The following is a 26,438-nucleotide window of genomic DNA, read 5'->3' as shown; positions in this document are numbered from 1 at the left end:
TTTCATTATTGAGAGACACGTAAATTACAAATGGCGTCTTGATTCGACTATTTTAGAGAAACGGGTACTCTCATAGCTGTCAGAAGTTACAACGACGATGCTATGATAATAGGCACAGCGTGTGCTTAAAAGACATGTTATATAATATACAGATAACTATTCTGCACAGATAATTTTTGCCAGCCTTGGTAAACACTGTCGCAGATCTTGTACTGGAAGCATATTCTAGTTGCTAGTATCTTTGGAACTGAGCACCGGAAACATGGCTATCACAAGCAATGTCACACTATACCATCAATTGACTTGTACAACGTATAAACAACGATACGATTTATGAACTTCTCCCCGCTAAAGCATATACAACTGTCCAGTGTTTTTTACCACAGTAACTGTGGCCGAAACCCTGCCCGGACGGTCGGTTAAGTATCGGCCATTAGTGGTGTACTTATACGACATCAGTATAGCAATGGATCTTCATGAGAGCTGTTTCCCTTCAGCTACTTGCCCCTCTATCGACGATCCCTAACGTTAGTTCTATTTCGTCTTTATCGGGAAACGCGCCTTACTTTCCACTGCCACCGTATTTGTATCGCATTTCTCCGTCTTTTTCTCTCAGCCAAGAACTACCGTTGTTCTATGTTAGCTGTTCTTTGATATGCTGCAACACCGTACTCTTCTCGATTCCCGTATTGCTAGCGATGAATCAATCAACTTTACAGATGGACTAATTCGCGCACAGACAGATCAATCAGGTCAGATCGAGTTTGCCGGCTCTTCCTTCAGCTCTAGCCACTTACGCCGCCGTCGTCGTCTTCGCTCTTTGTAACAGCATCAGCAATACGCAGTCAGCAAAATCCGTGTATTGTATCATCTATTGGTTGCGTGTGCGACATCATATCCTAGCGTCGATGCCGGCGTCTCCACCGCGAAGACAATTCATAATTCGTTGTTGCCGTCCACTGTTGCTTTTGCTGCTGCTGTTGCTGCTTGTGTGGTTGCCCCAAAGCAGTAAGGTGGCGTTTGCGCTGCGACGACGAACAGCATCGCCGACGATTTAGATGATTGCACCGTTACTTTTCGTCACAACCGTTATGGTCATATCCATAGCAAGAACAGGTAGCGGTCCGAGCCGTCACTAATGGCAATTACTATACAAGCACACACAAGGCACACAGCTGCAGCGGCAGCGGTGGCCGCAGTGGTACTACTCGGTAAGCCGTATTGAGCCCGGCAAGTCCCGCTGGCCAAACTGGAGTGTGCGCGTACTGCTCTTACTGCATTTTATCCATTATATGCAAATTTACATCTACAGGTATCGTACCCCTCTGTCGCTACGTTCTTGTGCCCTTTGTTGCCTTTGCCATAAGATTTGGTTAGGCGCTGCTCCAGTCTCTTGCCTGACGGCTGGTGGCAATAGCAAAGGCCAGAGATTCTACGTCGAACCAACCGGCCCTGGCGTTAACACTTTGTCGACAGCCGCAGGACGTGAAGGCTGGTAGCTAGGAGTCGCAGCGATGAGCAAGCAGGCGTCCGAACAATCCGCGGCGGTATAAAGCCACGGGTCCGAGCAGTAAAAACCGCACGACCAATGCGGCCGTATTCTGAAGTATTCTGAATTACTACTGTGTCGTGTCGCTTCTTTGAACGAAGTCCAAAAAAGAAGTCTATCCAGTCGCTGCTGCTGCTGCGATTGGTCCACATTGTTTCTGCATCGGTAAATCAGTTGAATAGTCGACAGAACGTTTGATTAGTCTAGACGGTAGATTTTAAATTTGTATTGAAGAATGTCTATTTAATTTTCCGTTTTGTTCATTTGCAGTTTCGACTTCTATAGGGACTTCATCGGGAGAAAAGTAAATGAGGGCCGGATACATCCTAGTAGCCATTAGCAATTATTGGTCAGCACGTGTTCGACGATGATACACAGATCCGAGAATGCCATGGTGTTTAGAGAATCCGTGTGTTATTCCTACAATTTGTTGCTCTAGAGTTAGTTTTCTAGAAGAGTGGAATGTTAATTTAAACAAAGAGTCAGCTACGATACAAAAAATCACATAGACGTCGTCATAGATTGCGGCGGGAGTCAATTCAGCACTAACAGGTGAATGACTTTTTGTTTTCTACAACAAAATTCTGTAAATAAGGAGAAACAATTGAGTTTAGGTCGCATTCGTAAACAGCCTAATTTGCCACTACCTTAATGAGCTAAAAGTTACTAATGGGTATTTGTGTATTCAATATAATGATTATACAGTTGTAGCAAGGACAAACACGTGGTGCAAGTCGGTTCATCATCCAGCAGTTGATTGAGTAAACGCCGTGATGGCAGCCTACGGGTTCAAGCGGGAAAGTGGGATTGGGGATTACGGGAAGCGCGCAGGATTAGGTCTTCGTTAGGCGTCAGAAGCGTTAACAATACTCACCTAGCAACTTGGCAGGTCGTTTACAAACAACAAATTTCGATATTTTGTCGGATCAGGGTACAATACGTATTAGTGATGGAGAGACACAAAAAAACACTTAGGAAAGACCCTGAAGGCTGGAAAACACTGGAAGTAATAGTAATTGTATGGTACACCGGAAAAAATGTATCAAGCAATAGTTTCACTATTACTTCCAAGAAAATGTTGGGTAATTTATTATAGATACTCATTACGTCATACAAAGTACAGCATGCAAGCGTTTCACACACCACAAGATTTTGTGGTAATAATATGTAGCCTTTGACATTAACCGCGACATTGCGAAACCACATGTGCTGTCATCGCAGCGTCCCCAATAGGACATACGAATCACCGATGTGGTGCCATATTCCTTAAATTAGTGACATACTATGGACACCAATTAAGATATTGGTGGTATTATCGGTCAGTGCTTTTTATTAATGTGTGTATTAACGGTTTATTTGTGTACTGCATCTGAAATGTATAGTGGTGCGTTTAACATACTGTCCAGCGCGGTGGTGGCATCCCCGGCATTGCTAGATTTTGCTATTGCCGACGGAGCCACTCAGCTAAGTTGTTGTCGTCGTACGTTGTTTCGATTAATCAAAAAAAAAAAAAAGAAAATTGAATGATCTGATTTACTGATCATTTTATTTCGTTTACGTTACGAAGACAGACAGCTACTTTAGCGGTAGCTCACGTGGAGGCGAAAGTTAGTCTCGTTGGGAACTGCCAGCTTTTATAAGGACGAACAGTAGGACGTGGAAGTAATTTTCAAGCAAGATAAAGACATCGCATCGAACTGCGTCCCGTTACTAAATTGTTTCATAGTTAAACTATTATAAGGTAAATGCAGGTTAACCTATTAATACACTGTTCGATTTCTTGATATGGTAAGTATTTCCGCGTCTTTCAAGGCATTAGCGGAGCTGGTATGGCAAACAAATTAGGACAATTGTCGAACAATTGGTTAAAATGGACCAACGACCGGTATTTCGTTTTCTCAATAGTACATGAACAGAGCATAATCTGAGTCGATAAGAAAAATCAAAATCAATCTTAATTGTGATACCCGAAATCTGTACGAGTATATCTTGCACATATTTCCGTGCATTAATATTTGATTTCTAAGTGATTGACATTCTGAATTTGTATTTGGTTTCTTTGTTAGTCTTAACGTAAGAACAATATAACAAATTACAGGCAAGGATATTTAATGACATAGTGCAATGAGACAGATGAAGTCCATCGCACGGTGTCTTGGCTGTTGTGACCGACAAAGCACTGGGTTCTCGAACTACGAGAGTCTACTGATAATACAAACAGCCAATCTCTCATCCGATGATTTATAGGATTAAACATTTATGTGAGCCTGTTTAATATGCTAGGGGTACACTGGTGCCAGTTTGTAAAGGAAATTCGAATTTGGCGCGTCGATCTATCGGATCCGTGGATGAGCGTTTGCTTGCCGTCGCACAACTGCTGCGTCGCTTACGCGACGTCGACCGTAGACCGGACTTGCTCTAATCTATCTACTGCACGGGCCTTCCGGGCAGTAAAGAACGCTTTATTGACCAGTCGAACATTTTGCTGGTTAGATGGAGCTACAAGGTCGTACTAGTGCAGCAGTTATAACAGCCTCAAACTGTGTTGTATAGCAGTTTACCCTACCGTAACAGCTCGGGTTCTAGACAAGAGGCTCCGGTGGGGTCTCGTATATGAGCAGTGCGAATTGAATGTGAATTATCGGAAGATGCATTGTTATTCGACGTTTGTACACACGCCGTTGTAGGTGATTCTAACCTAGGAACAAATGTCTTTGTATGGACAGGGTTCAGGACCTTCATAAACCGAAAGCTTCGTGTGGCCCAAGAGCACTTAGGCATCCGGGTTTGATTATCATTGTATTTGTCTGAATTCAGCTCCTTTATGCTCAGTTGAGACGAATTTATTTTCGTGTTGGTGGTATTGAATGGTGGGCGAACTGCGTCATTTAAACTTTAATTACTAAATTTGAAGCGTGATAAAGATAAATGCATATCTGCAAGTCCCAAACTTATCATAAGTGATTGGCATTTACGTAGGGCTTTCGCCGATTTATACTTGATCCCAAGCAGATATGACCCTATACAAGTTACGCATGAATACAAAAATAACAGACAATGAAACCCTGTCAAAACCGGTGTCAGTGAATTCCACGCCACCCGCTCACTCTGTAGGTTCTCAGGATTGGTAAACATTTAACTGTGGTCATTTTGCTGATACAGTTAAAATCCGCGCGCATCACACAGCCGTTGCCTTGCAAGACATTTTATTAGCAGTTCATGAGCAAGATGCTAGAGGCAGTACTGGGAAGCTTAAAAAGAGGAAAATCAAGCGGTAGTAAAATATTAGCTTATGAAGCGGTTTTAGTGCTAATTACTATAATAATAATAATAATGCACCTGACTTCAAAACTACTTAGCGACACCATACCGGAGCCGCTAAAGTTTCAACCAATCAACAAACGTCACACTACCGACAACTGGAAACTTTGTTCTTCTTCTTCTTTTTTTTTTTTTTTTTTTTTATTTAAAAGCGACTGGCAGAACCGGCGAACGTTGAAACGTCACCTTTAGCCCATCTGCATCTAATATACATGTGCATTTCTACGATGCGCACCCTTCACCAACTGTTTCCAAGTGAGCGACAGACCACGAAACGAAAAAGTGACAATGGTGGAAAGCGACTTCATTTAAATTTTTTATTAACGTCGCGTTATCATAGGTAGGTATATCATTATTATGAGCACAATATTGCCAGCCTCGTTCTCTCGCTTTGTCATTCTTCACCTAAAACTCAACTGTTATTCAAGCTGTCTGTCTACCTAGCCGACCGACCGACCGACCGGCGGCCGACGGGTCAAGTTCTTGTCGTCCATATATATAGCCGTCTTTCCATATATATATATATACAGCAGCCTTTTCATCTTTTGCATTAGTGTTGTCGTTGTTGCTAGTGTTGTGCTGGCGCCCGTTCCAGCCACGTCTGCTGCTGTTTGATTCGTTGTCGCAAAAGATTTCGAAAAGCTCTTTTTCCTTCTTCGTCTTGCGTGTATTGTATTTTATTATAGTGCTGCTACGCCTATTGCTGGTGTGTTTAGTGTTATCGCAGGGCACCAGCGGCTGTAGCAGTAGATATGGCACCGCTTGAGGTATGGCTAAGGCGAGAAGTAGAAAAAACGGAGAGAGAGGGAGTCGAAGTTGTCATAGTAACTGTAGAAGTAGATAGCGGCTACGTGGATGCGTTCGATATTCTGCGTCCGTAGTTTCTGCAGCGTCGACTGACGGATCGAAAAAAATTAAAGAAGAGATAAAGAGATTGTTATGGCGCGTTTTTGAACAAGTGAATGAATAAATTCACACAAACATTTACTCTATTCACATTAGATAGGGGTGACAAGATGAAAAGCTGAAAGCATAAGGGGCAACGGAACGAAGAGGTCGATATGGGCTAAAAATGTGAAGCCCACTCGAGCGGCATATGGCTACAAAAGTGCTGTTCGATGTCGACTCGTCACAGCACCATGGTATATATAAAAAGTATGTGTGTCAACGTTTTTTGCTTGTGAATGACTTGTTGGCTAAGGCAGCAAAATGGCCGTAGAGGCAAAAAAAGGTCCCTTTGTAGAAGCGAAACGAAAAAAAGCCAAAAAATAACCGCGAAAATTGCCATTACGAACAACCTGAGACGACGTCAAAAAGCTGTAAGAGTCAAATGGAATTGTATAAGACGGAAACGAAGAAGTACACGACTATAGTTGTTGCTAATTGCGTTAGATAAACAGCATTTGTTTGAACCGTACACAGGAATTACGCCGCGTTAGGACAACAGCTGAGTAGTATTTGCCATACGCCAACGGTTCCGTAACTATTTCATGTACCCAAAAGCGTATCGACGCTTCCAACACTGAACTTTCTTCGAAGTTCTCTTATCTAAATGTAATCACGTCACCAGCGAAATGTACCATTGAACATCTACGTTGAATTGGAAACACAATAATTATTCAATTGAGAAACAATCATATATGAAGGATCGGGTATTTTGACCGGATACAATATCAGTGCCAGTGGGTTTAGTGTTACTATCAGAGGGCCCACAGTCAACGAAAACGGTGTTGGTTCAAGATGTACCAAGTCTGTGGTTGGAAAATTTTGTTATTGAATGTAAATTTTCCTGGTACGCATATATAAAATGATACGTTTTGCTCCGATGTATGTCACCCGTTCGTAAGCTCTGCGGAAGCAGTAAATAATTTTAGTTATCTACTTAGCTGTGTCAAAAATTACTTAAAAAAAACCCCCGACCATTAATAAAGGGGAACGCCGTGATTACATCGCAGAAAAGTACACACTTTTTATTTTATGGCTCTGTTGCTTCACCAGTACAACGTACAGCAGCTGAAGAGGGAAAACGACTAGGTCGGGAGACAGCAAAATCAACAGATATGCGTGTGACACACCTTGACGAGCATCCTATCACTGACAACAGGCTGACGGCTACGACTTCATCTTCACCAGTATCGATTCTTTTCTTGTTGGGAATCATGCAGTCGTTAGAACGTTTTGTCTGCCGCAGTCCTGAGATCTACTAGCCGCGATGAAGTCCAGCATCGGCCAAGTTTACGCATAGACAATTCGACGGGCGCGCGTCGCTGTGACGATAAAGTCATTGTTGGGGAACTATCTAACTGATCAATCTCATACACACATCCAGTCAAAGAGAGACACATGATCATAACAACGGCTGTTGCCGCTTCCAAAACCACCGCTGCTCTGACAGCTGTCATTAGAGACGTATATACAGATATACACTCAAGCACACGCACAAACATACCGCATGAACATCCAGACCGAACACTGAACTAGGAGGGCTTTTCAGATAGATACTCGTCACAGTTGCACTGTATTAGCAATCCCGGCCGCACCAGCATTAGTAATGGCAAAAGCAGTTGCATTAGTGTGAATCTAACTGCCGCAGTTGTTGCCACCGCCTAATTCGCCCGCGAGTGTCCCAGCTGCGAGAACCGGGTCGGAGAAACCGTTTCGTGTCGGAGCGACTGAACGACCGAATCGGCGTAACGCATCAGTGAAGGCTGTAAACACAAGCCATTCGGGGCTTTGTACTTTCTTTATAGCTGGTACTTCCCGCGCTTGTTTTCCTTCTTCGGTTGTTTTTGCTGCTTTTCTCTGTGCCGGTATCGCGATGAACAGTCGAAAGCTGATATTTCTAGCTGTTCTCTGCATGCATCGAGCGATTGATTCGGTCATGCTTCAATTGTTCTGGTGGCGAAAACAAGAAGTACGACCACATCGGAAGCACTTTTACTACTAACCCGCTATCCTTAACCTAATACTGATAACCCCTGTTTAGCATATGGCAAATGCGCTCCAATCGGTTACTTGGTCGATCAGCTCTGACCTACTGCCAGGCAATGAAACCGCACGACCAAGATTTTCCATCAAGGACAGATCATATGATGGCATTACACTAATTAAAAATTATTTGTAGTCGTCTATGGGAAGATTTTCGGATTTAAGTAACAGCCGCAGTAGCAGCGTTTAAGAATGGTCTCGAATTTAATGTCCGACACTACTGCTTTAGCTACTCATTATCTAGACGACAGGTTAACAACATGAGACGCGCGAGGAGTGTATGCTAGGTTTCGAACCCGTACCACCGCAGTGTTTTAAAGTTACTTCACGAGAACAAACGACTGTAGCAGAACTTGAAGATGCTGTGGATTGCTATCAATCAGCGGACTCTGCTGCTTGATCTGACTTTGATAGGTTTTGCAGCTCAAAAAAGATACTCGCATAGTTGGGAATCTGTTTGGGAGTTTCAGATCCAAGTAAGGGGACTGATAGCCCCGACGTGCCAGTAGTTAACCACAGCGCATTCAAGTGAGCATCAATGTGATTGATTAGTTCTTGCGGAACCTCTCGTCACCACATTAGAAAATGCTGTACCTTGTTGTTAAATCGAAATAAAGAAAAGGGCTATATATATTTGGTTGTCTCTGCAATGCCAGGTTGGAACGATGCATGTGAAGTCTGATTGTTTTTAGCTTCCGTTTGGGACAGAGTCCATTGTTCTCGTCGTTGCTGAAATCTCGTTTATATTATTAAGCGGTATTTATTATAGGACAGGCACTAGTCGATGAGTACAGCAGATGACAACAAAGAAATACATGAGAGTACCGGTGATAGTACTCAAACTAATTTAATCATTATACTTTAACTAGATACATCCTATAGCATAAAGAAATTTTCGGCATTTAATTTTATTTGTACTGATTGTTATTGTTTATATTACAGTTTGTGCGCATGTACCACACTGTGTATGTCAAACTCTTAAGCGTTTGTAATAATGATTCGGGAATTTTCGTTTTTGTCTTCACTGCCTATTATACGAGGAATCCGCTTCTATAAACACTTATTATTATTATTATTATTATTATTATTATGATACTCCCATTGACTTCGATTTCCATCAAGGACAGATCATATGATGGCGTTACACTAATTATGTGTAGTCGTCTATGAGAAGATTTTCGGATTTAAGCAACAGCTGCAGTAGCTCTATTTGAGAGTCCGACGCCAGGGCCAGCGAAATGAGACAAATTATGATTTCGGCCAGTAACGTATATATGACAACAAGTTCGTCATCCTGACGCTGTGTTACGGATCCGTCATGACGCTATGGCAACGCGCGGGCAAGGTTGGACCAGAACTAAACAGCGTTAATGTGTGCACTGAAATCGTTGCTGCTAGCATCGCTATAATAATCTACTACAAGGTATCGATTCGGTCAGTTCTTTAATTATCGATTTCTATCGTTAGTCACAGAAGAACCTGGAAAGCTTGAGCTCAAAATTGGCGGCATTTTCTATCAATCTCATTACTGATGTAGATAATACATGTTTTGTGTGCCAGTGCTTAGGTATATACATTGCGATGTTGGAACTGAAACAACAATCTACAGAATAGAATGCTTGGAAGCTTTGTTTGTTCAATAATGATTCGGAAAATGATGAAGGGAGCGCATTAATAGAACACAAGTAGAAACGGTCCCTATCGGAACATGCATTAATTGATAACGTTTCGAGAACAATGAAGCAAACAATTTAGGATAAATTCGGTCGAATGAAGGGAGCCTCTCGTTTTTTTTAATTTCACGAATAGGAAAAGACAACGCTGGGCTTTCGATCACCCTTCGCAAAGTTTGTCTACATTATAAACTTTTCAGTTCATGAAACGCCCTTGTTATCGGAGTATGACCCGCTTACTACCGGTTCATCTGTTAAACATAGACGCACTATTTACAGGGTGGGGCGAAATAGTTTCAGCAGTTTGCGAGAAAAAGTCATATACCCTTCTACATGTTGTTACGGCCCATGTAATCCTGTAGTCCTAGGCATTTAAATCACTAGTGCTATGTAAGTATGACGAACAAATCGTCGATACCGATTCGCTGTCCTCTCGCTGTTACCAATTGTAGTGACGCTGCGCTACTATCCTTTCGTAACTGGACGGTTGCAGAAAATCAACATTTTCTGCTTACCTGAGTGCATCAGCGAACACGGTCCCAACAATCGACGAAAAACTTTAGGTTCGTATAGGTAAAACAGAAGTCGCTGAGTGTTAACGGCAGTTCAACAGTTTTTGGGGTAACCGCATGGCCTCGTTGCAACGAACCGTGTACGGTTGTCAACCGGGAACCAGTGCCTAAATGATGATAAGAACCAGTTGAAAGCACGGACGGCGTTAGGTAATATGTTGGGGCATGTACGTAAGTGGCGCGGCCCAGTATTATGGTGCGTACTAATAATTTTTGGGCATTTTCGTCGCTATTGTTACACAAGGACGACGTGTTGCTATTTATAAAGGTATTATGCCGTCGTCATTACAATATATATATATAAGTCGAAAAGATGTTTACCGTTTGTAACTAAATAGTTTTGAATTGCATTTTTTGGAAAATATTTTAGAGAATGAGACGCGTCGGCGTCGTTTGAAAGTTGACATTCGAAAGCAGTAGGCGTGCAAAGGCTTTAAGATTTCTTTACTCAGATATAAGATAGAGCGCCATAAATGAAATTAAAGTTGAAAGGAATTTATAATTATTCATAATATATATAATTATTCATTTGAAGAAACCTGGCTACAAAAATAACTTCGAGATTTAGGTGTCACACGAAATAACGCCAAAAAACTTAAAAGCTGGGTTGTATTTCCACTTACGAAGCTCCAAATTGATGTACAAATGAAAAAAATACTCCACAATCTGTGACTAAGCTTAATTAACGCTTTAGGAAGATGATGGTATCTGCTAGGAGGAATTGTCGTGAGAAGGAACCGTCGCGTGTCGAAACGATATAATTGGACTTGTCTATTGTCAACAACTAACAAGATTAAACCACCGAAAAAATCGACCAAAACCAGTGAACAGGTTATATCCCACTATCAAAATGTCAGACTACATGCATCTTTAGCTATTCGAAGAAAATGAGGAGAAATCTTGGATTGAGAATATTGATGCATTCACTGTGTGTCACGAATCTTACGGTATCTTTTTTTTGCAGAACTCATTTGGTATTAGTTTAGTTTTAGTGGGGGCATGCAAAAACCACTTGTCACTGTGTTCTATTTAGGCCCTGTTCAGCTCGACCCAAACGATTTTAATTCTCTTTTTTTTGATGGCCTTGCTGCGAAGTTCTGGAAAAATCGAATAGACATGTGTTTCAGACCAGATTGAAATATACATAAATTTGAACAATTAAAAAAAATACAAAGATCTTGGAAAAATCAAAAGATATCTTTCTCAGCGCATTTCAAACGAATTTCATTATAAATTTAGCGGTCCGCTGTAAGCTGGAGTAGTTGAAGTTTTCATTTTGTGGGGCATTCCTTCCTCAATTGCATTTGTGTGACAAATATAGCTCGGAGGCGAAAGACCACTTAGGTTTCGGTGGATGTGTTAGCTACTTTTCGGAAAAATGTCCACGTTGCTTCAGACTTACAGATCGGCACAAAGTCCGTCCAAAAAGATCTTCTATTAGAGATAGTCTGTTTTTGATGTGTCCGTACCTGTGGCCTATGTCGAGGTTCTGTAGTTCAACAGGTACTTTTCGAAAGCGTACGTGACCTAGTAACTCATATTTACTTGACAAACCATAATATCATTACTGCTCTTTTTGTGCGATTGTCTCGTTTCAGGTTTGATGATCGGCAACGCCGAGTTGAATCGTGGGTATGCAAACAAGATGATTTTTGCTAAGCTTTGAGGGCGTTTAGTGACAACCAAAATGCTTTCTATCGGCTCTAAATCGCTGGAGGTGTTGCTGAATGCTGGATGTTTTTAACTTCTTGCACGTCATAGGGAATCGTCTGCTTCGATTTCGTAGTATGTCGTATTATCAAGGGAATCAACGTTTATCCGCTCAACAGAAGCGGAATGGATCTTAACGGGGGACTCGGTGTATGCTTCACATGCGTGAGATACATTGTAATGTAGTAGTTACGATTAAATGTCGAACCGATCCGAGATTCTAAACGTGATTGCTCTACGACAGGTTGAGGAATTCTGGTTCTTTTTTATTTTTGGAAACTTCCCAATACGGGACAACCTTTTCGACGAAACGAATAAGCTAATTCTTGTGTTTGCTCGGGTTGCTGGAAACAGTCTGACGAACGCCACTAATTTTCTTATGTGTGACGCTAATTTTATTATTATTATTATTAGAGTATTTCTTTAAAGGAAGGTGTGATGCTCCACCGAGCCTTCAGTTTACAAAATATTCGTACGGTACTATTCATTCAATATTATACATATGTCACAAAATCTAAATAGGTCTTTCGGGTATTCACATCAATCTAAAGCATCGCTTTAGATAGCTTATAGCTTCTTCTTCTTGTTAGCACCTAAACCTAACTTCATTCCGTATCTCGAAATTCAGCATGCAAATACGTTAACTGTGCGTGTAGCAAAATCTATTTCGAATGGGCGGGTTACAATGGATCAGAGAAGCGGCTGTACGCTGTTAAAGATTCGTAAACTGTGGCCGTTAAACCTGACTGACTATCGTCTGTAGGTTTCGTTCTGATGTCGAGTAAAGAAGATCTTTCCAATTGATTGAAAGTACTGTAGCTGTTTACTTTTTATTATCTTTGAAGCTTTTGTCTCGCCGTCGCTAGGTTTGTTCGAGGCAGAAGTTGTTAGGTAAATCCTCAATAAACAAACGTTCGCATGTATACATCAAGCAAGTAACGTTTCCATCATTGCCGCGCTTTCCGTGGATTATTTTATAGCCGAATTTTTCTGGTCCCGTCTTGCGCTATGCACTTCTTCGGACCTTCCCATACCGAAGAGCATACTGATGCAATCCATAGCCCCTAAGCTTGACATTACGTTATAAAACTGGGAATTACGTCTGGCTTTCGCTGGACAACCGAAGCTCATTAACATACCGTCGCATGTACTCTTATTGTCAAGTGCCTCTATTACGGCGGGAAGAGGGCTTGTAAGTGCTGAGAATGCAATCTAGTAATCCCCCTTGAGCTCGTGGCAAGTTCTTACCCTGTGTCTTCGAAACTTAGCAACCAGTTTTACCTATATAATAATATTTGCGAGAGAAGGCATACATGTTGGTCACCCTCGCCAATTGTCGGTTAAGGTTGCCTACGTTTTTAAATCGCACGTACCAAATGAGCCGTTTATAAATAAATGTTACATGAGCTTTTGCTCTTTGCAAAGCTGGCCATTCCGAGTCAGCTACCTAAAACACTGAAGCATTTTAGCCAACCGTTATAGTTGTAGTAGTGCAATGTTCTAATTGCAGCTTCAAAAGATACTTTATAAAGCTCGGAAGCATACGATCAGTGTGTTCCAAAACATCAGAATTTATGTCTATGACCCAGCCTAGCCTTACAATATGAGCGCCGGCCAACTGGCTCAAGTCCTGTCGCAAATACGTCGCGTTAGACTGATACGTTCTACCTATGTCTAAGCATGTATTAATGTGTAATAGGCCAGCACATCCTGTGGGGAACGTTCATGCAATCAAACGTAAGAGAACTATGTTGTAGATGAAAAAAACGAACGTATGCAATGTACGACTACACGGACTAGCCACAAAAGATAATTTGGATAGAGTCTTCAAAGTGGTCGATACTTGTTTCTCGTTTTTAGAAAAGATGATTATTGTTTCAGTGGAATTTCAGCGGGAAACTGCTAAATAAATGTCGATGACTTATTACCATGAGCAAGTGTATTTTCATTAGGTTTCATCAGTAGGAGCCTGTGTTTTAAACACGCATACTGTTCACATGCTCTATTGAGGATCTCAGCATTAAATGGAAGTATTGTTTGTCAATCAGCGATCGTTAAGACATAGTTTGCAAAAAACAGATCAAATTAATTAAATGTAAACTACGTAATCTTGTATATAGTATGTACCATCGTTCATTAATTTCGTTTTCATCACAAACATTTGATTATTACTAGCCATTGCATGAGTGACTTAGCACTCTTTTGAGGAATCGGAGAGAGTTGTGTGATGGCTGTATGACCCACTAGAAGGAATTCGCAGTAATAAGTGTAACGTTTCAATGCGATGGTATAAAAGTTTCTAATATTGATTAAGAACGCTCTGCGTTTGCTGGACCCTGGCTTTCGGATTCTTAATGTTAGTACCGTGTTCCAGTAATAGCGCATTGGGTAACGTGTTTAGTTGTCAAGTTTGGGGGCGCACGGCAGTCCAGAGTCGAACCAGGGCATAGACATACTTGCTGGCAAGAGTGAGCCGTCTGTAGTGTTGTCCAGAAGCTTTAGTAGAACGTAAGACACGAGAAACATCGTATTATAAACCGTGCTACATGACGAAAAAAAGCGCCATTGAAGTGGGATCCTGCCGTAGTTGTTGTGAATTGTAACTTTATATACGAAATTTAAAAGGAAAAGTAGTCGTCTTACGCATAGAAAAATCACCTTAAATTACGTAAGGTCGTGGCTGGGCCCTTTTTAGGTAACGATTTGTAAGGCTTCATTTAATACATCAACTTTGAGAATGAACACCTGCCTGTCACGTACGTGTTCGTTGGCTGTCAGAATCAGGCCATTCTGATTTAATCTAGGCACGTCCATTGGTCCTGTATCAAAGAGTCTACGCCTATCTATTGTTTGTTATCTACACTCGCATACTTTGTATTTAGTTATTCCTGTAAAATTATTTTCCAGGTGCCGCCTGCCGAAATGATAGATATCTAATTGAAAACTGCAATGGCCGACTAGGAAAAGTGCTCCGTATTTTGCACTCATAATAACAGCTACATGCTGATAATTTCAATGTCCAATATGACTACTGACGATGATCAAGCTTACCATTTATCTCCACTTTGTAGCCATTGCTTGATTTGATTGATTAACGTTTCCTGACGTATCGAAAATTCTAGAATATGGTCCTAATAAAGGCACAAAAAAATACCAGCAGCAAAAATATTTCTAAAACAAATGCAATTTCTGCATAGGCATAGGGGCGGACGAAAATAGGACCAGACGAGGAACATTTGACACAGTTGTTCTTAATTCGTTTATTATGTTAAGAGATCATATCACCTATGAGTATATTACATATGCAAGTTTTTTCTGATGTCAAAGGTTTTAAACGACTGTCGGGCAAAGCTGGTGCTTTGGCCTCTTGCATACACTTCGACATTTCTTCGCGAAGCATTGTTAGGCGTTGTTTTTTTTTATATATATATTTACCTGCCTTTTTTACTCTAGCCCTCAGTCGTTTGTGGCCACATCGATGCTTCGGGCAGTTTTCGCCTTTGCGGTTTCTCCTACCGGCTACTGGCTTTGCGACATGGGCATTGTAGCATTAGAGGACGTCATCGACTCTACGTTCCGAATCGGCCAAGCCTTCGTCAGCAAGATATTCGCGTGTTATATGTATTTGTACACACCGGAGTACCAGATACGCTATATGGTGTTCAAATAATAATAACTAACGATGCCGAGGCACAAGATCGAAAGCTTTAGCAAATACGGGCTAATTTGCTTTTTCTGTAAGCTTGGGATAATTGGTACGAACCCCGTCGTTTCGAATTTTAAATAAGACTTCTGTAGTAAATTGTCATGCAAGTAAGTACTCGATACACCTTCGAAACGATCTATTAATGTGGCTATTTAACTTACCGAAGTAAAAGTGCTTTGACAGACTTTGAAATACCATATCTTCCGTCGCTATCGCTGCTGCCGTTACTGTCATCATTCAGAAAATAGTTCGATCTTAAAATCCTGTTTTCTAGTCAAATATTTGAGGTCAGGTGTAAAGAGCCGATCAGAACCGGTGCCGGTAGCCTCAGATATCACCGGGCTGTCAAACTGTAGCGTTGTATACAGGCTCATGGGCGATTCGTCACTCGCAAAGCAGTTGCTTTACTATATTTACCTCAGAGCGATTACGTGTACGCTCGCTCGCTCGCTTGATTGAGCCGTTCCTTACCATTGTTTACGTTAAGGTGGCGCGGCCACTGCCACTTGTCGTATTTGTTAAGGAAGGCGCCTTCCTTCATTCTATTTGAGGTCTCAGGGTTTACCTAGGCACAGAGAATAATGGATTCGATTAACGCGTCGTTGCTGCTACTTAACACTCATCGTAAATGGTGTCAGCAGAGGACAGGGATAACGGTCAAGACCAGGTTTGCTACGAGGAATCGACAACGAAGTGAGGCAGCATTGTGCTTGCATTATTATAGCTGGTGATTCAGCATTTGAATAGATTCAAACAGGTCGAAAACGTCTGTCGAATTGTCAAGCTGGGTTGAAGAAAAACACAGTCGCGACGCAGATGTTTTACGCAGTTAGCATTGCATCGAAGGGGCTCCAACCAGAACAATGTTAAGAGTTGCAATAAACAGAAAGTTCGAGACGCTTAGGTCGTATTATATCGCGCGTGTGTGTGTGACTACGATCGCCTATGATGAATAAATTTATATCGTATGTATGTATGTATGTATGTATGTATGTACGTACGTATGTCCAGCACAAACACTTTGAAGATTTGTTTCAACTTCTGTACAAAACAAAGCGTAAAAGACCGAAAGTCACTGGACAATTTGAAACATTTTTAGGTGACATAACGAAGAACAGTTAAGATGTCCTCATTTTACAACGGTTCAACAAGTAGGAAATATGTAAATAGTCGTACAATTTCGGATGAGCTATGCAACACGCTCTTAACAGGAACATTGGCATACTATACCATAACATACTATTTTGTCCTAAAGCCTGCATGTGTCTACAATGCAATACTTACAGCGACCCCTATTGTGGCCAATCAGATAGTTTTATTGACTGATATCAAAAGCATACCCGTAGTATGTTTATAACGTAGTGTTATAGACATATAGAAATCGCACCAGAGCGTCTTGTTTAGTACAATTAGTAAAGCGCTATCAAACGACATATATAAACGACGATATATTTAGCAAAAAGGGACATGCATCGTAATTTTCAAAAACGGATGGGAAAAACATACGCGTAATACTATTAAGAAAATGTAGTTAAAATATATTTTTTCAGATGTGTACATAGATTTTTCAATTATAAAATAATAATAATAATAAGCAATAAAATTGTTTATTATTACTATGAGGTATAGTCTGTTCGGAGCGCATGCGGAAGATAGTTTTAAACGATGATTGCTCTAAACAGATCTATCTACCAGCTGACCTCAGTATCGTCGACGGCCGCATTACTGACAGGATATGCAGGAGATTTAGCGTGACTGGAACTTTTTATCTTATTCATTATTCGATTTGCTATGCTCAGTTGTGACACATAGCGAAGTTTCGGCATATGGCGCACATTGTTTTCTGCGTTTCTGTTAAGCCGGACCTGTTTTGGCCTCCAGCAGTCAACGATATGTTGGCGAAGTGGCGGGGGCATTGCATGTTCTTTAACGAACGATAAAAAAAAACACTGTTTTGGCCTGTCGTCATAGCTAACAATAGTAAACTGAAAGGACTTCGCCTCGTGCATCTCTAGTATACGCACAATATAGAACTGAATGTATTATCGACTTCACAGAGAAATCCGGCTCGTGATTTTACTTCATAATATGTAGGTGCCGTTTGGTACATCCCGAAGGTACGATTTAAACAAGAGACGCCAGGTTCTGACCATCAGAAATCAATGTGCTGAAGAGCTTTGTTGTTTGCTCGAGAATGAGTTATTAGTGGATTCAACATGTACACGAAAGAATAGACCGTGAGAAGATTTGTCCTTAGCGATGTCCTGAGAGAAGTTTATCGAAGGCTTACGTCTCTTCTGAAACGTTGCGTGTGCTGAATAGTAGTAACTTATTTGACCCAAACATAACAGATCCTAAAAGTACACTTTTTAGCCGTTTATTGATGATGCAGTCCTAATATGAACTGTGGACTTGTTACAGATCACGTTATAGTTCAAAGTGTCCTAATTTCTACCTCTAGTACTATTGCAAGCAAATATACTGCTCTAAAACGTTATTGATTAGTTGGTCATGGTCCGGCGATAATGGCAAACGTAAGCTTCACCAAGGCTGCTGACGACGCTCTTTATCATAACCCTATATTTTTATTTCCAACAGATAGTATTCGGTGTGTTTCCATGCTGTGTGCGAAACTTATATTGTGGTCATCCACCATTAATCATTATTTGCATACATAAGAAAATATGCTGTTTCTATCAGGCCATACGCTTTACGTCGTTGTAATTTAAACGTCGACGTCGCTCTAAACGTATCGATCATTAAGCACATGAAATGTGTAAAAATCTAGTCGGTCCATTAAACTCTGCGATGGACGACCGCACATGAGTTTAATGGGTTTATTGATCTCTCTCTACAGCTTTTCACGCATTTGTGATTTTGTCCAGTTTCAAAGTTCCAGTGGAGATGCATTTACCTAAGGTATTCAAGATCAGTCTCAACTGAGATGAACTAGGACGACAACAATGGTCCCGAGAAACATTCTCTAATACACAGCGAAACGGAACGTTACAAACATACAGTATCTATTACTAAATTTCTGTCGGAGTCCGATCCAAACGGATCAGAATTATGCCGGAATTATCCAACAGAACTATGCCGAAGCTCCGGAAGACTCGCGTCACGGAAAAAATGCCTATACGCCGCGAAGTAACGCGTGAGATGGGGACCGGCACAAAGAACGGGATTGTCTTAAACATACTTAGATAGAGCAATGCTCGATACCACCTTCAGCAGCAAAACAAATCGACGCCTTATTAGAACGTAATTTAAATTCGAATTAAATAATACTAGTCCTCGAGAATAGACCCCTTTCTAAGAAATTGCCTCCTTTTTTCTAAAATATCTTTTGATGAAAATTGCCCTCACCCTTTTAGAATTTGCATCCCTTGCGTACGATTCACCCATACAAAGTCTTAATATGATGAGGTAAACAGATGTCTTGTCACACTTTTGGATTGAGGCCGTTTGCTACCTATAGGATGATCAAAGAACCGTTGAGCCAGTTAAGTGCTGGAAAACTATTTGGAGCGGAGCTTGTGTGAACCTTTTAGTCGTCAACGTGTTTCACATGCTCTGTCCTTGGGAATCGAAACCAATATAAAAGCAAAACGACAGATATTCAAAATTTTCCCAAAAGTCAACTGGACGAAGGCTTTTTGCTATACAGAATTTGTTTTTTTTTTTTTTTTCGAAAACAGGACCACATAGGCTAAACTGCATAGACCAAACTCCGTTTCGGACCACAATGTGAATTTTACTTCAGATATCTGACCAGAAACGCTTCAGCTATCGAATACAACAGCGTTTTCTAGGCGCTGTCACATTCTAATAATGGCATAAGTTTCGTGATACGTACTATTGAGCAAAGAAATATATATGTATATATGAATGATTCATTGTTTCATTCTGTCGTACTCTTCTGATTCGATTCACGACTATAATAGCGGCGTAGTAAATGTACGATCGTGATGAGAAAATCGTTTAAAGGAAAAAGCCCATCAAAAATGGATCAGGAGACAAATAACAAAAAATAAGAGTTAACAGTCTAGAAAACTAACAATGCCACTTAACCATAGTAGCAATGGTATATCAATGGTGTAATACTATACCTATAAAAATCAGCCATTCATTCTAGCATAGGGTTATAGGCCGATCCTTTCGCGTAACCTTTGGAGATAGGTGCGATTAGTCCTATACCTTTGTCAATATAAAATTGTCCTGATGCTTATAACCGCCTGAAGGTGAAGGCAGGTAACGCAAAAATCGGATGGTCGGTAATCGTTGAGTTTTGCTTCTTTGAGCTAGAAAAGAATCTATGTATCGGCGAAGTTGATACGTTGGTTGCATTTGGAACCTAATTAAATGTCCTGAGTGAAGTGAAAATGTCCTGTTTTACGTTCCTAACTGCCGTTAAGGATTCAATCATACGGCTGGATCTCAACTACGCCCGGGTTCCTACCCAGACCACTACGTATCCCTTACGTTTAGCAGGTAAACACGTTACGCACGGGGACTAGGCACGGGTCAGCCGGGGAGGATTAGAGTTGCTTTTGAATGGGTGGAATTTTTCCGTGATGTGGTTGTATCAGGCAGTGTTTTCGTTGCCTCCTAGCTTCGTTGCATCTGAATGAGATCTACAGTATCGGTGTGGCTATATTTGGTAAGATCCCTTTTAAATTATCGAGACATGTAGGAATGGAGTATGCAACTATCGCTAGCTTACACGTAAAAATCGAATAATAATAATAATAATGAATTGTTTTATTAATTTCATTACGTGTACATTACAGGGAACCAAACAGCGGACTCCATTACGCCAATCTGCCGCGGTACCTTTCCTGGCGTCCTATTTCATCCCGTCGTTGCAGCTCTTTCCCGCTTCTCTCAGGGTTGATGTCACCGTTCCGCCGCTTTTGCAGCAACCACTGGTAGTATGATTTGCGACTGTCTAATGCGCTGAGCCGTTCAGGCACGGGGAGCTTGGCGCCCCTTTGCGCCCTCAGAGGAGCCCCAATAAAAGATTGACGACAACGGCTGTTGGCCACTATTCCTAGTTGTAAAGCTCATTACTAACCTGCGACAAAAGCCTCGGTAATCACTACTTCGCCTTTTATTTGAGTGTACCAACAATCGGGTGACTTGAGCCCTTAAGTTATGATTTGCCCCACCTAATCTCCTAGTACACGATCGCTCTTTTTCCCTTCCGTCCCTTCGCTCAATCTCCAGATTCATGCCAGTCGTGCTGTAGCCGACGGAATCTACTTTACACGATATATATGTTCTCTGCTAGAAACAAAGCTTGGCTAGTACAGGTAAAAGTTTTAAAATTAGGAGGAAGAAATTCAGGTTAAAGAAGAAGTGAAGTATACGGGTACAACATTTCGTACTCTTCTCTACACCCTGTGTAGGCATTACCTGGCTAGGTTTTTTCGAAGTGGCACCTGATTGATAAAGAGACCATTAGATTATCCGCGTCGTCTTCAGTTATTGGTGCGCTTGTCTGATTGCTTGTCAAATAAACACCGATTAGTAGAACAGCCGGGCTGATAACGAGAAAAAAGAACGCAAGAAAGAAGGACAGTTTTGGACCTACTGGTCACAAGTAAAGTGGAAAGGCAAGGAAACAGGGAGCCTAATACAAGACTGGAACAGCATGTCTTCTACGGGAGGCGGACTGCCTGGCGGTGGCGGAGGCAGTGGGGGTTCAGCTGTTATAGGGGTAACTTGTCAGGAACTAGCGCACAAATACGGTATCGACCCGCTAACGTTGAATGAACGTGGGGAACTGCAACTCACTCTCGAGCAAATGAAGACACAGGTCAAAGAGGAAATCAGGTTAGTATCTACGTTAATTTAGGTAGCTATCTTAGCAGTAGTTAGATATGGGCGATAATGTAATAAGACAGATTAATTTATCAAATAAAGATAGGTCATGGAGGCCACTAAAGTGTGTTTAGAGTTCACGATCTTGAAGAAAAGTACTTCTAAGAAATGGTTCTTCAAGGTTTCTAAGAAATGGTTTACCTGTCGCGTATATCTTACGTACTATGTCAAGTTCACATACTGAAAGTTCAACGGCATATCAATACTGAATACTATTATCTAGGTCTTCCAGTATTGATTCAAAGATGTTGCATGTCTGTATAAGATTAGATTAAATTAACCCATTTTTTTTCTTCGTAAAACTATCGAACAATCTTCGTTTCTGTATAGTGTATGTGAGAAATTTATTTTCAACAACAAGCAGATATATATCATATACTTGTCGTGAGCATACATGACCCATACAGGAGATCTCACCAAGTTTACCTTTGCTCTGATTTTTTCATTAAATTGCAAGAGCGAAAGTTCCGGGCAAAAATATCTGCCTTGGGATCAGTAACGCTAGTGAAAAGGCTTGTTATGTCAAAAGTCAAAGGGCAACAGATTTCAGAAAGTTATCCTATTTTAGGTATAGTTACGATGGAAGACAATGGTGAAACTATAATACTCAAAAATGCGCTCAGTGTATCGCGTTTGTTTAAAATGCCTCTCGTGCATACGCGTTGAGAAAAATATGAGATTAAATAGTTGAGATAAACTTTTTTTTAATAATTCTTTAAAGCTATTTGTTTAATTTCTAGCTACTTGTCGATTTCACAGTCTGCATAGCCGAGACTGAGTATGCGTGTCCACGTGTATACTGTTCATATAAGTGTATCTATATATGAGACAGCTTTTCAGCGATCTACCTTCTGCCCGCTCTTCTGTTTCTTGCCTCAGTGGATGTATACGGTCTATGTTTCCCAAAGAGGAAGTAACAAAAACTGCGAACAATCTGATAAGAGTGCAAATGGCGCTTATCTTCCTTGCGATATGGCAGTTACTCCTGCTTCCTTTCATTGTAAGTGTCAGCAAACGAATGTAAAAACTGAAGAACGAAAGCACGCATCTATTACGTGTGATCAGTTGTACATAGGAAAAAAAAATTGAGTCTTGCGTTTACCCAATAGTTCTTTACTCAGCAGCTGAATTTACCGACCTTGCCATAGCCTGCCACCAGCGCTTCTCCGATTATCTCCTGCCTCCTTTTTGCCCAGCGGAAAACCTCACAGAAATCCCGGGAAAACACCCTTATTTGAAGCACTCACAAACGCTAGATCTATCTATTTACGACTTTTATGTGTAGTTCCAGAGTGCTATGTTCTTTTGTTCAATCTCTGGTAAAAAAGCCAGAGCAGCTGGATATCGCAGTCCTTGAGGTTTGCTAATTTTTTTTTTTATCATGCTATAAATCCGAAATATAACTCGATAATATTCAAATGATAATAAATCATTAGAAATTTACTATCTTATCTCATTGATGTAACGTCGAAAGATGTGAGCTTGGCACAATGCATATCCCGTGTGGACAAAAATGTCGCCAAAACAAGGATAGACGGCTTTTGTTCGAGGATGAACGGAATCGAAAGGAATCCTCGAAACGATGGTTACGTGACAGTACCACTAATACTGGTGCAACGATCCTATGCGAATCGATCCTTTTATAAAACCGACTTCCAAATGGAACGAATGCTATGCAATTAGTCCTACTAGGCCCATCATAACAACTGCGCTCATAAGATATTCCTCACTAGGCGGAAGTTATAAGATCCAGAAGAATGCTTTTAAAATGATGATCACTGCACAGTGACAAACTTTACACATAATAGCGTACCTCTCCACGTAGCAACTGTGCAGTGAACGTATTCTGCTTTTGGAGCAGGTGGACTACAGCTGGAGTGGCTTGAGTATTATAGTATTCTGTTGTTTACCTGCCGAAAAGAACGTTTAGAAAAAAGAGCCACTTTACTTACGACAGTGCCCCTCTATAAGCCATAATTAGTAATAACGCACGGGACTTGCGCAAGTTGATTTTATGTAACCGATTATTCTTATCTGCAATGATTCAACATGTTTAGATGTGAAACTTGCTATGTCTTGCCGTGTTCAAATGCGCAACAGATGCGCGAGACAATATCATTACAATAAAAAGCATAGTTAATAACAGCAAGGATTTCGTATGTTCCTGGAAACCCCATCTGGTCTCACCTTGCTTTCGGCATCCGCTTTTCCGCATGTAAAACATCGTAAGTGTCTCAAGCTTATACAGGAATAAAAATCTCGCGGTGCATCTAGTAGGTGAGTCGTTACTTTTTGCAGTGCAAACACATCGCCCATATTCGTTGACTACTTTGTTAAATTTGTCGCCAGCAACATCGTTGGAACACTAGGAAAAATGCTGTCCGGCCTATTTGTACCTATAGAGAAAAAAAATGTTGTTTAAACGCACGAATACGAACACCCACAAATGAATAGTTATTAACTTCCTACTATCCAGAGCCTGCTAATCCCTTACACAGAAAAAAAGGGCAGATATAGTGTACGCGCGGAGAAAGGGAAGAGCCACTTAAAGTACACCTCATGTAAGTGGGCATGTTCAAGTGATGCGACGATAAGATAAACGCAAAAAGGCAAAAGCAGCGATAAAAAGGCCTAAGCTTTACGCGCGCTTTCCATCAACCGTCTTTTGTGCCCTTAATCTGTTATTATATATGCAATTACGATGTAACTTAAAATATATTAGTTATATTCAAATTAATATATATATATATATATGTTTTGGAATAACTGGAAGCGAACTTACCATAACGCCTAAGTGTGAATTCACACACGTCGACTCCTTTTTCGTAGATGATTTGGCTGACCTGCTCCACCTACTCTACACACTCAACCCAACGGATTCCCTCGGAATCTTTAAACGATTGCTAATCTTTCACTGTGACACAGGATTAGCCGTTATTAAAGGCAAAAGGTTCTCTCAAAGGGTATAATTAGGTGATAGATCAGGTCAGGATATGAGCCTTGTCGGAAACAAGGCCAAGTATTGATCAAGGACTCTCCCATTCTCACTAAGCAGGAACGACGAAAGACAGGGACGTAGTGACAAAGTTAAGGACAAAATTATGGAGTAGCGCAAAATCTGCTTCGTCAGAAGTCGTGACGTCGGCTCGAAGTAGCGTTTTCATATGCGAGGTATGCTGTTCCTATGAATTTGCGTGGGTGTGCCAAACGTTAGATGATGAGTGAAAAGTCCCCTATAAAAGAAAATCGAGCTTTCGAAAAAAGTAGAGTTACTTTTTAGGTAACAAGGCGGCCAAGATCTTGCCGTCGATCGAAATTGAATAGGTTTTATCCGGACTTTCCACGGCAGGTTCTAAAATCTCCTACAACCGCTGGTCAACGCTGAAAGCGTGAAAAAACCTGCAGAGAAGCAAGCGAGCTTATTAAAATAGGAGCCATAGGCCTTGAAGGCCTATACTATGACGTAGAGACAGATATTGTAATTGTAATGATAGTTGATTGGAGCGATCGTACTGCGCTAGCTTTGGTGGTTACCGCCAGTTAATCAGCTATAAAGAAACATCGTTCGCAGAACAACTTTGAGATGTCCTGTTTGTCTATTAAGTGTATTATGTGCACTTGAATAAATCTGGTAATGACTGGCTAGTGTAAGGACATAGTAATGAATGCGTTTAGGTTATGGAATACGTAGACAGTAACAAAAAATGGCAGATTTGCGTTTAAGTTTTCATGATGGCTGCCTGTCGTTTGTTCGCTAGGGACTGGATTGTGATTCTGGCGATACGTTTCCACCTTAAAGGTACCTAATGAATAAAGTGGTGCACTGTTATTAAAACTAACTCGAATTAAAAGTATTTGAAGGTGAGCGCAAGGCCCCGGTTGGGGCGACTAGTAATAACTGAACTCTGCTGTCGGCAAAGGCAAAAAACTGTGTACCTTTGTCTTCGGATGAAATACATTACGAATTTACCCGAGGTGGTGCGTGTCTTCAATTTCACATGACCGCCTTGTAACATGATAAACAGCGAGAAATTATAAAAGCGGCGTCCCTTTTTCTTTTAACTGAGCCTGAGTATCTGTATGAACTGCGTATGTCTGGTCCGCTGGTGCTCTTGCCGCCCTGTTACTTATCACCTACTGGCGTATTACGGTGCGTGATTAGTAGTACAGCGGCAGCCCTTAAACAAGCTTTGCAAAATGACAACAAATGTTAGTGCAGGGTCTCAAGACCCGTTTATAAAAGATATATACATATATATATATATATATATTAGTCCAAACTGTCCACACAGATCGATTCTACGGCCTTTTGCAGTCATAAGGAAAGAAGAATACCTTGTTAATGCGAGTCCTAAACTTAAGTTGTGTACCCATTAGGCGATACCCTCGACAGACTTACCACCAGGCAGGGGCAGTCTGTTCGACGTTACTTACCACAACTACCTAGCTCATTACCCCGATGCTCTTTCTATAGCACAAGAGGTAGAAGTTACATCGCTCCCTAACACAAAGAGACCGACCTGTTTCCGCTACATCCAGTAATAGTGTGCCGGTTCGCTTACTAAATTTGATAATTGTGCTAGGTAATGCTGGGAGTATATTAGTGAAAGTTACTTATGAAACGTTCGCGGCGCCGGACATTACCAGCAGCGTGTTAATCTGTATCGACATGAAAGCTAACGCTGTCGCAGGAAGCGGCAAAGATGAGTAGCGTTCAAGTGTGGGCTGTTCACGACGCTGGCATGATTTTACAATGGCCAGACAAACACAGACTTTCCAGAAGCAGCCGGTCAGCCCCTCTGGAGATCGTTAATATCATCATAACACCACAGGATTTTTGGGGAACTTATGCGCATATATATATATATGTTATTCATATGACAACATATATTGTAGTAAAGAGAAGTACACATGTAGGTGGAGCGGTAGATCTTTCAAATGTTGGTCGATAGTTCGAAGCTTCAAGGCGACTGTCTGCAGGAGTAATACTATATTTGTATTCTGTAGTAAGACGATAGGAAATACTTAGGAAACAC

The 26,438-nt window shown here is 41.1% G+C and overlaps 1 protein-coding gene across 8 annotated transcripts in view; it reads left to right on the top strand.

Moving 5' to 3' along the window:
* The window catches only part of Pkn (serine/threonine-protein kinase N), a 72,679-nt gene that overhangs the window by 6,633 nt on the left and 39,608 nt on the right, over positions 1–26,438 (top strand). Inside the window, exons 2-4 of one of the 8 annotated variants that reach the window (XM_086977084.1) lie at positions 11,702–11,735; positions 20,310–20,447; positions 21,053–21,354. In XM_086977084.1, coding sequence (XP_086833210.1) covers positions 11,702–11,735; positions 20,310–20,447; positions 21,053–21,354 — 474 coding nt within the window. Of the gene's footprint in view, positions 1–11,701; positions 11,736–20,131; positions 20,180–20,309; positions 21,355–26,438 lie in introns of those variants that run through there. The other 7 variants (XM_086977090.1, XM_086977089.1, XM_086977088.1 and 4 more) reach the window with 7 other exon arrangements.

Source organism: Varroa destructor, unplaced genomic scaffold (genome assembly GCF_002443255.2).
Source record: "Varroa destructor unplaced genomic scaffold, Vdes_3.0 BEIS01000001.1, whole genome shotgun sequence".
NCBI classification, from domain to species: Eukaryota; Metazoa; Arthropoda; class Arachnida; order Mesostigmata; family Varroidae; genus Varroa; species Varroa destructor.
Note: the sequence above shows the minus strand (reverse complement) of the source record. Positions and strands in the feature narration are given on the sequence as shown.